At 42.3% G+C, this 9,857-nt stretch overlaps 1 protein-coding gene across 1 annotated transcript in view; it reads right to left on the bottom strand.

The window, feature by feature from the left end:
* Positions 1–3,068: 3,068 nt before the first annotated feature.
* Positions 3,069–9,857, bottom strand: part of LOC108244054 (GRAM domain-containing protein 2B) — a 40,079-nt gene continuing 33,290 nt past the window's right edge. The window contains exon 14 of the mRNA XM_017429914.3: positions 3,069–3,755. Coding sequence (XP_017285403.1) covers positions 3,717–3,755 — 39 coding nt within the window. The 3' untranslated portion in view covers positions 3,069–3,716. The remainder of the gene's footprint in view (positions 3,756–9,857) is intronic.

The raw sequence follows: 9,857 nt of genomic DNA, 5'->3' as shown, positions 1-9,857 counted from the left end.
CTCTTAGTTACGTGTTGTTTAATGTAATTTTTGTAGCTCATGTGCACGGACAAATAACCTGAATGCATGAAATGAAGTCTAAAAGAAAGCTTTTCATGCAACAAGAAGCTCTGCACCCTGCTGGCACCTCGTGCCTCTCCTTTGCCTCCGTCCCACAGGCACATCCCAAAGCTTTCTGTTGTTAGTGCCTCTACCTGCAGTTATCTGTGAATGCTGCTGTCACAGCTGCTTTTGTGTCTCTGAACATTACAGAGAGTGTACTTTAAAAAACAACAACAAAAAAAGCCTCTGAACACACACTACTTTGTAGTTACTTACTGTACATGAAGACTTGATGAAATACTCTTTGTTGAATAAGTAGTAGTCAATATCTTACCGGCAGCAGACAGTGGTGAGTGATCTAAGTTTGGAAAGAAATTCTCAGAGAGGAGTCTACTCAAGTCATACTCAAGGCCCGCGGGCTAGATCCGGCACCTGGTAACTTTTTATCTAGACCCCCCAAGATAACATTTAAATTTCAAGTAGATTGGCTCCTCCATTTTGTGACAGATCAAGCCTCTATTGCTTCTCATTTTGCTTAAAAAACTGAGCATATTTAGTGACGTCTTCCCGTGACAGTTACTAAGGTGGCAGTGGCTCAAGAGGTAAGGGCCTGTCCTATAACTGGAGGGTTGCTAGTTCAAGCCCCTGCTCCAGCAGTCTCAGCCGTTGTGTCCTTGGGCAAGACACTTCACCTACCTTGCCTACTGGTGGTGGTCAGAGGGCTCGGTGGCGCTGGTGTGATGGCAGCCTCACTTCTGTCAGCCCACCCCAGGGCAGCTGTGGCTACAATGTAGCTTACCACCATCAGTGTATGAATGGGTAAATGATTGTAGTGTGAAGTGCTTTGGGGTCCTTGGACTAGATAAAGCACTATACAAGTGCAAACCATTTAATTTCAAACCAAGAAAATTAAGCTTTTTTTCAGATGTGGAAATTGCAACAGAGAACATCAAATGGGACCGATCAAACTCCTGTTGATAAACTTACAGCCAAGAAAAAACATCAGAAAAAAACTTGAGTTAATGAGCATCAGAGTAACAGCGTGTCTGTTTTAATGTATGTCTTTCTGTATTTTCTTCTTGTTTCAAAGTTAAATGTTAGCAACTGTATGTTCAAATTTTTGTTGATTTTTTATAGATGTTTTAATGGAGAAAAATTAATAATAAATTAATGCTAATAATGTATCTTTTAAAGTTTAATCTATTTGTCTTTGTTCAGTAAAGTATGTTTGTTCTAAATTCGACATAGTTTTTCCCTGGGAAAAGATATTTGAAATTTCTAAATGAATGATTTGACATATTACATCTCAAACTAGGGATAATTGATGTATTTTTTCAATGAATATTGATGGAGATTGGGCCTTGGCTAGGACCAAGTTTTTTATTTTGGCCCCCTTATGTTACTGAGTTTTGACACCCCTGCTGTAGAGAAATGACAACGGTGAAGCCGTTTTGGTAACACTTTGAAAGTAACATTTATGTACAATCTTATACAAGCTCTGAGTATGGGTTGGAAATGACTCCTAGCTACTACCACATCAGATTTCAGTCCATTTGTAAAACTGAGTTATACCTATTTTGGGGTTGGCTATTGTTCATTAGAAGCTGCAGCCATCTTCAGATTGACTCTAAAAGGTAATTAGCTCTAGATGTACATCCAGTGACGTTTTGAAAGTTTTATTCAAATTTGTTCAGTTGTTGATGAGATATTTTGCTAACAAATGGGTTTGACTTTAACAGTTAATGCTACAGTTTTAAGCAGAGATGTTGCACAATGTGTAGTTCCTGGAGTACATTTTGGGAATAATTCTCAGCTACAACCACAACAAAATGTAGCACACTTGCAAAATGGATAGAATTACAGCTATTTTTGTATTTTCTTGGGTCAGTTGGCTGTGGTGGCCATCTTGAATTGAATTACCTCCAAATGTTAATTGTAGAGGGTCATCCAATTATTTTTTTCATTAAAATCTGTCCAGTAGTTCATAAGATATTTTGCTTGCAGACAGAATTGATTTAAATAGTTATTTGGCAATAATGAAAAATAATTTAAAAAAAATTGTGACAGAAAAAGAAAAAGCATCACACCAAAATATATTACTTCATTTTTCCTGCTGATACTTCAAAAGATTGTATATTTGGCCCATTTTACATATACGGATTAATATCAATGACAGATTTTCTTTAAAATACCTTAATTTTTATTGTCTTTTTTAAATACATAAGAACATAAAATTTAAAGCTCATCAGATCATTGAAAGAACACAGTATTAAGCATTTGTTATTTGTAAAATTATGCCACTTTTTGTGCAAGTGTTGCACTAAAATGAAATCTATCTCACTTCAAATAAAAACAGAACAAAAACACGTTAAAGGAAAAGCTCTTTTGTTGTGTATTTAATTACTCAAAAAAATGCTAAAAATACACTTTTATAAGTCAATTTTACATTTAAAATGAAACCTTGGTTACATCATGTGCAGGAATAATGTAAGCGAAATATTTTTAGTAAGTAATTGTTCAATACTGTTGTTTTATATTAAAGTAAAAAGGACAATCTCATTTAAAAAGCTAAGAGGGAGAAGGAGACAAAAAGATTGATGTATTCTAGATCTATTTATTAGTAGAAATGCTACATTTGATGAATTTTGATTCTAAAAGTAATTTTGATAGTTTTGCTTTATATTTAACTGAAGTTTAATATATAAGTACATAGTTTAGGTACTTCAGAGTGCATACAGCAGCTATGGAAATACAGTATTATAAGACAGTACTGTTTGAGAGCTGCCAGCAAGAGTTTCAGTAAATATTCTTGCTATCAGTTGTCACTGCAGCTCTTTAGCGCATTTGCATTTGTTTGACTGCGGTCTGCAGGAATCAGCTGACCGCACGATGGGCCTATCATGACCGCAAGCCTTAAAACGACTCGTAACCCTGCTGATGCAGAGTTCAGCAGACACTGCATGGGTCTCTGACTCAGCCGCTGCGGGGAGCACAGATACAACACACTTCAAGCTCAGAAGACAGGAAACATTTTCAACAACGTTTATTCTGATAAAAATATGTATGTTTATGGAACACAAGACATTTAATGATGAAGTCCTTTTCTGCTAAATCAACTGTCGCGCACATCTAATTTAAACTCATTTTAAAGTATCTTAACATACTTTCATTAAAACACTCTCGCATACAATAAAGCACTCTTATTTACAAATACATAAAACTCATTTCTGCTCTATAAAAAGGAATGAGCGTCTTGTGCAAACATCCCCAAAAGGAGTGATTTACAGACATTATATAATTTGCTTCTATTTCATTGCTAACAAAAGCAGCTGAACAGCACTTTGACCTTTAGAGAAATGTTTGACAACACTGACATATGACCTTTGACTCATACACCTATGGATGCTGAAATGCAACAGAAATCAGACACGTGACGCCTCCCTGACTCTAGCTTACAGACGTGTTTAAAGTAAGGAGACAAAAAGTCCTGAGTGAATAGCAGAAACGGGGTAATAATATTAATATTATAATTGTACAGCGAATGTTCACACAGCTTTTGTGCTTTGGCAGCAGAGCAACCAAATGTGCTCTGTGCTGCTCTGTGGAGCTCACACAGCCTCTCTAATTAAAAGTGAAGCTCCTGTCTGGGCAGACTAGCTCACAGCAGGCTCCGTTTAGCTCTCCTCCAGGAGCTTCCTGAGGTTTCTTTGGATCTAGGAGAAAAAAGAAAGCACCACACACGGAAATTATATTACAATTATTAACTAGAACTGCAAGCAATTATCAACGGGTTCAAAGCCTCCACGCTCTGCCCCTATCTGCGCGCTCTGATCCCAAAGTCCTGTCGGCGTGGCTTCACCGCGTCTCTCAGCAAGCGGACCGAGTCGAAAGTCATCAGGTTGGTGCGTACTCAACGGCATTCCATAAGATGCAATGGTATAAATTCTTAAGAAATCTCAGGAAAAGAAAAAGCTAACTGCTATTTGATACCAAAGAAATAAATTCATATAAAATCCATTATTCATTCAAAAAATACCAAAGTATTCGCAGATGATCAAGTCTACATCTGTAATAATATGCATTTATCTCCATGTCCCTAGACAAAATGCATTTTCAATAGAAAATTGTTCAATGCCATTTTATGGTACACTTGGTCAAGTAATTAAATTAATAAAAAATCAATAGTACACAAAAGAATTACCAAAATATTCTCAGATGATCAAGTCTACATCTGTAATAATATGCATTTATCTCCATGTCCATAGTTTCAATCCTATTTCAGTAAAAAAAAATGTTAACTGTAATTTTATACCACAATGAGCCCAATAAATATTAATAAAAAATCCACAACTCTTCCAAAAATTACCGTAGAGAGCGCAAATCTATAGTTGATCAGCCATTTTCGCGAAGTTAACGTTTGATTTGGCCGAGTTCAAAGCTCAAAAGTGAGATAGCATATAAGCCACGCCCACTTCATTATAATATTCAAGATATCATCTTAACCCTCTGGGGTCTAACTCACTCCCGCGCTCGTGTTTTTTTTTTTTTTTGGCGCCGCCGAACTTCCTTTAATTTTTACGCCTCTTCTTCTCCCTGTGGATTTTTAGTCGCTTGACAGATAACGTTGAGCCTCCGTCAGATTGGAGAGGAGGGTATGTTTTTTCATTCGGCTGGGTTGGGGATGAGATCGTACAGAGGATGGGGGAGTTTTCTCCCGAGAACTCCCCGGTTTTGGCGCTTCTTGCTCTAACTCGCTAAAAATATGACGCCGATTTTCAAAAAAGATATATGTGTCGTAAATAATTTATCATAACTCTGGTTTTCCTTGACCTATCCAGATAATTTAAAAACTGGTGTAAAGCTTGAAGTCTGGACTTCAGAGATAAATTAACAGTCTCTGAGAGGGCAGATATTTTCTGCTTGAGTATTTTAACCCTTTAAGGTCGACACACGCTCTGGAGCCCGCTCTGGAGCGGGCGTCGACCTTAAAGGGTTAAGGTGTGGTCTTGATCATCTGTACCAAGTTAAGTGTAAATCTGTCGAGCGGTTATTCAGATATAAACCTTTTGAAATTATTGAGCCCCCTATCGGTATAACTTCATAAAATTTAATACAAAGTGACAACAACTCATCTACTATTGGGATCTAAATGCATTTTTCATAATCTTAAAGTATGGCAGAGATATTCATAGTTACCCGTTGTGCTAGATAGTGCTGAAGTGTTCGGTATTGCGTCACTCGCACAAAATTCTAAATTTTTTAAACTTTTTGATCATTGCTTCAGCAGATCGGTTTATATATGTTATGTACCAAGTTTCACGTAGATCCAGCTTATAATGTAGGAGTAGTATTCAAAAGTAAGTTTTGCCTTTTTCGCGCTATAGCAAAAAATCTAGTTAGGTGGAAGTGGGCATGGCCAATGTAAAAGTGATGCAGAATCATCCAAACTTTAATGTCCCATCAATATTTTGAGTGTAGGACTTGCCGTTTAAGAGTTATTAGTAAAAACGCATTGTCCTTTGCTATAGCGCCCCCTAGGTATGGGATGATAGATATTTCTGTTTTTTCTGGCCAATGCGTTTTACCGGAAAAGAATTTGTACGGATGAAAAATCCATACAAAAACAATAGGGTTCCCTGCTCTGCTGGGAATAGGCGAACGGCCATGCCTTGCATTGGCCGCCCGCTCGCTTATGCGGCCTTGGAACCCTAACTAATAAAGGTCTAAAATTCCTTCTAGTAATGCATGTTGCCCACCACCTTTCACAACACAGTTTTAAACTAAAATCATCTTGTTATGAAAAGAAACCATTCTGGTTAAGCCGTTATGGTGGATCTCATGTAATATTGCGACAGCTCAGAAAATGTGCACTCAGTATATGTATTGAGGCTAACTTTCTGTTCCTAACACATCAAAATGTAGCTCAATATCTGTAAAATCCACTGAGTTATAGCCATGATATATGAAATATTATTGTCATTTTCTCTTTTGCAGTGGGCAATAATAAACTACTCCTAGTACTTCTAAGTATCACCTGATAGGTTTTTTGCTGTTCTCATCTGAGTGTGTGGAACATAAAGCTGCAGATGAAGACCTTAGCTTAGTATGAAGACAGAAAACGGGTGGAAACAGACTGAACAAGAGTAATTTTAGATTAATTACAAGGGCTCAGAAAACATTTAATTTCCTTCAGTCTGGAGACCTGAGTGGAAAATTAGAGGAAAAGCAGCAGCATGGAGGAGCGCAGAGAGGACGTCTCCCAGGCTGCGACAGAGTCAACATTTCAAAACACACAACACAAAACAAATGTTACCACAAGCAGGTCAACATGAGCGCCTGCCCAGCCTCCTACAGTAACGGACTGTACTAGGGCAAGTTAGTTTGTAGCATGCATTAAAAATTAAAGAAGTCAGTGCAGTTCTTTACTAGACTGAAATGTTTACAAGGACCAATCGGGTTCACTTCGTATTTACTTTGGCACACGTCAGGTTGCACCTTTACCTGAATCCAAATTTTGCAGCTACATAATTAAAACTGCTGAGTCAGCATCAGCACTAAGGTTCTCCTGGTTTGGTTGTCATCATGACTCATTTTGCAACCTAACAACTTCTGCACACATTGTGCTACTTTCACCTTACATATATGGAAACGTTCAGCTCCATCGGGAACAGTGTGCTGTGTCTTATGGCTTTTGTAACTTTTATACATTTTAAATGTTTTAAACTTCATTAAAAACCAAATCTCTCGTAGAAATAGATTAGGATCTCCGTTGCTTCAGAAGGATTGTTGTCTGAAATCTGCTTCAGCATACTTGTTCTAGTTTTATCTTTTTATGCTAACCTTAGCTTTCAGGCGCCATTTTTGGTGTTTTGCCACTTTAAGCTTCTGTTCTTTTTTTTTTAACTTTAACAACTCAGTTTCAGCTTCTCCAACACATCTCAGCAGTTATTCAGCTCTCAGCGTTCACGCTGTATTTTTGCAGAAAATGCTGTTCCCTTTCAGTCGATTCACTTGGTACAACACATGTACTATGGGATATCACGCTTCTGGCTGAAGACACCTTTAATCACGCCTTTAGGCAAATGACGTGATGACGACAAGTGACAGGCCCCGCCTGCACTATGTAACCGTCCGTCATCACAGTCATTCCTCAGTTCTTACGCTCTTCACCTCGCTAGGAACACCTCTCCGAGTCAGGCTAGCTAACTGCTGCTAGTTAGTTCTGTGTTTCGCAAGGCTGCTCGGAATTAGCTTAACTGCTTTTGTTGGTGTTAGCCACTACTGCCTGCTGGTAAGCGTGCCTGCCCGCGAAGCGCTAGTCCCGAGTTTTATTGCACAGTTCAGCGTTTGTGGTTCGGGATGAGCACAAAGCTGACACAAGCGAAGCAGAAGTCTTCTGTTCGCCCCTGTCCTCAGGGGTGCGGCTTCTCGCTCCATGAGAAGGACCAGCACAAAACTTGTCCCGTCTGTCTGGGGATCATTCACGCTCGCAGAGCGTTGGCGGAGCCTGAGGCCTGCACGTTCTGTCGCCAGCTTCGCTGCTCCACCCCGGAAAGGCGGGTGAAGTTCCTCGAGAAGGTGCTGGGAGAGGCTGCAGTCTCACAGCAAGACCTTCTGCTCTCCGAGTCGGGCAACCCGGTTTCATCTGAGTCCGATGAGGACAGCTTTTCCGTCGGTGTCCCCGCTTCCAGCTGTGCAGATCACATGGAATATGTTGAAGGGTTAGCTGGAAATGAAGCAGGTGCTCAGTCTCAGTTCCTGCTGGACCCTCATCAGACAGATGAGGATGTGCTGGACATCGGTCTGGACGTTCAGGGTCTGTCGGAGGACGAGGAGGAGTTTTCGTCGGGTCAGGTCGCTGCCGCCACTGCTGCGCCAGCAGGCCAGGACGACATGTCATTCCTCTCCTTGTACCGGCGTGCGGCTGAGAAACTAGACGTGGAGTGGCCATGTCCCCCCCCCTGCTCAGAAACCGTCGGCAGCGTATTTGGCGCCGTCCCACAACCATGGCGTGAGCGGCCCCACATCCCTTCCATCCAAGCACTGTAGGTTTTCTGCTACGCAGCTGGAAAAAATCTACAAAGCTCAAGCAACCACTGCTCGAGCGCTGAGCTCCATCTCCATGCTCCAGACGTACCAGGCTATGCGCCCGGCAGAACTCGGAGCTCAGGTCCCGTCTGAGAGTCCGCTGGTACCACTCCTGAACGAGGCCAGAATCACTGCAGATTACATCCTCCGTGTGTCCCGCTGCGCTGCACTCTCTCTGGGCAGACGGATGGCAGCAACGGTGGTGGCACAGAGGCACCTGTGGCTGACTCTCTCCAACATCCCTGGACCGGGACCGGGCCGTCTACCTGGATGGTCCGGTGGCGGCTGACGGGCTGTTTGGACAGTCTCTTGACGCCATACAGGCGAAATTTGAGCTGAGGAAGAAACAGATGGAAGTGCTTCACTGTATTATTCCCAGACGTGATGTGAGACCCAAGTCCAGCGCGAGCACTCGCAAACCGGCGATACCACCGCCTCCACCGAAGAGAGCGACGTTACCCGCGAGCCTCAGCTCCCAGCCGGTACAGCCTCGAAACCACGGCCAAGCTCCCCGCCACTCGGCTTGGAGCAAAGGTCCCCCTCCAGAGGAACTCAATGTCTCGGAGGAAGAAAACACAGTCCTCCTAGCAGCGGGACTGCAAATTCAGGGGTTTCAGGAGCAGGGAGACATGACTGCCTGCTTTCGGCGGCCGCCGAAAAGGCGTTTTGTTGGTTTTGTTCAGGGTCCCAGTCCCAAAAAGCGCTGCGGTTCCCCTACACAGTCTCCCAAGCACATTTTCAATGTTTGCACTAAAAGCCCCCAGTTCGGGTGCTGTAAATGTTCGCCAAGGCACAACAAATGTTCAAAATATTTGTGTAAAGCTTTCAATAAAGACTGCATTTTGTGCAAAAAATAAATCAGTAAATCAAATGACTGCGGGCGGCAGTCGAAATATGCTGCACCTCTCTCGCACGCCGATGGAGGGCAGCCTCGCTAACAGTACAGCAAGTCAGTCGTCTGGCCTCACGGCTCCCTCTCTGGCGCGCATGCGCACTCTCACCATGGGTAGAAAAAACGTTGCTATGGGTTACCGGTTAAAGTTCTGCCGGAGACCCACCCGCTTCAACGCGGTGGTAAACACAGCTGTAGGAGCCGAAGCAGTGAAAATTCTGAGAGAGGAAATAAACACCCTGTTAGCAAAAGGAGTGATTCAAGTGGTTCCCGCTTCAGAGACGAACAAAGGTCGGTACAGCCGTTATTTCGTTGTTCCGAAAAAAGATGGCGGGCTCCGTCCGATCTTGGACTTGAGAGTGTTAAACAAGTACCTACGAACGTACAAATTCAAAATGCTAACACTCAAACATCTCCTAAATGCTGTCGGGCCGGGCGATTGGTTTACAACAATCGATCTCACGGACGCTTACTTTCATGTAGCGATACACCCGGACCACAGACAGTTTCTGAGGTTCGCCTTCGAGGGCCTAGCCTACGAGTATGTAGTACTGCCCTTCGGACTGTCTCTCGCGCCCCGCACCTTCACAAAATGTATGGAGGCGGCGTTAGCTCCCCTCAGAGAAAAAGGAATCCGTATTTTAGCTTATCTGGACGACTGGGCTCTGATAGCCAGCTCCAGAGAGCAGGCGACAGAACAGCTGTCTCAGATCCTGGCACACATTCAAGTGCTAGGCTTTTCGGTGAACTTTCAAAAAAGCTCGCTGACTTCCAGTCAGCAGTTTTCATTTCTCGGGCTGGAAATATGCTCCCTGTCGAGCAGAGCTCGTCTCTC

This window comes from Kryptolebias marmoratus, linkage group LG14 (genome assembly GCF_001649575.2).
Source record: "Kryptolebias marmoratus isolate JLee-2015 linkage group LG14, ASM164957v2, whole genome shotgun sequence".
Lineage (NCBI taxonomy): Eukaryota > Metazoa > Chordata > Actinopteri > Cyprinodontiformes > Rivulidae > Kryptolebias > Kryptolebias marmoratus.
This window is presented reverse-complemented; position numbering and strand designations above follow the sequence as displayed.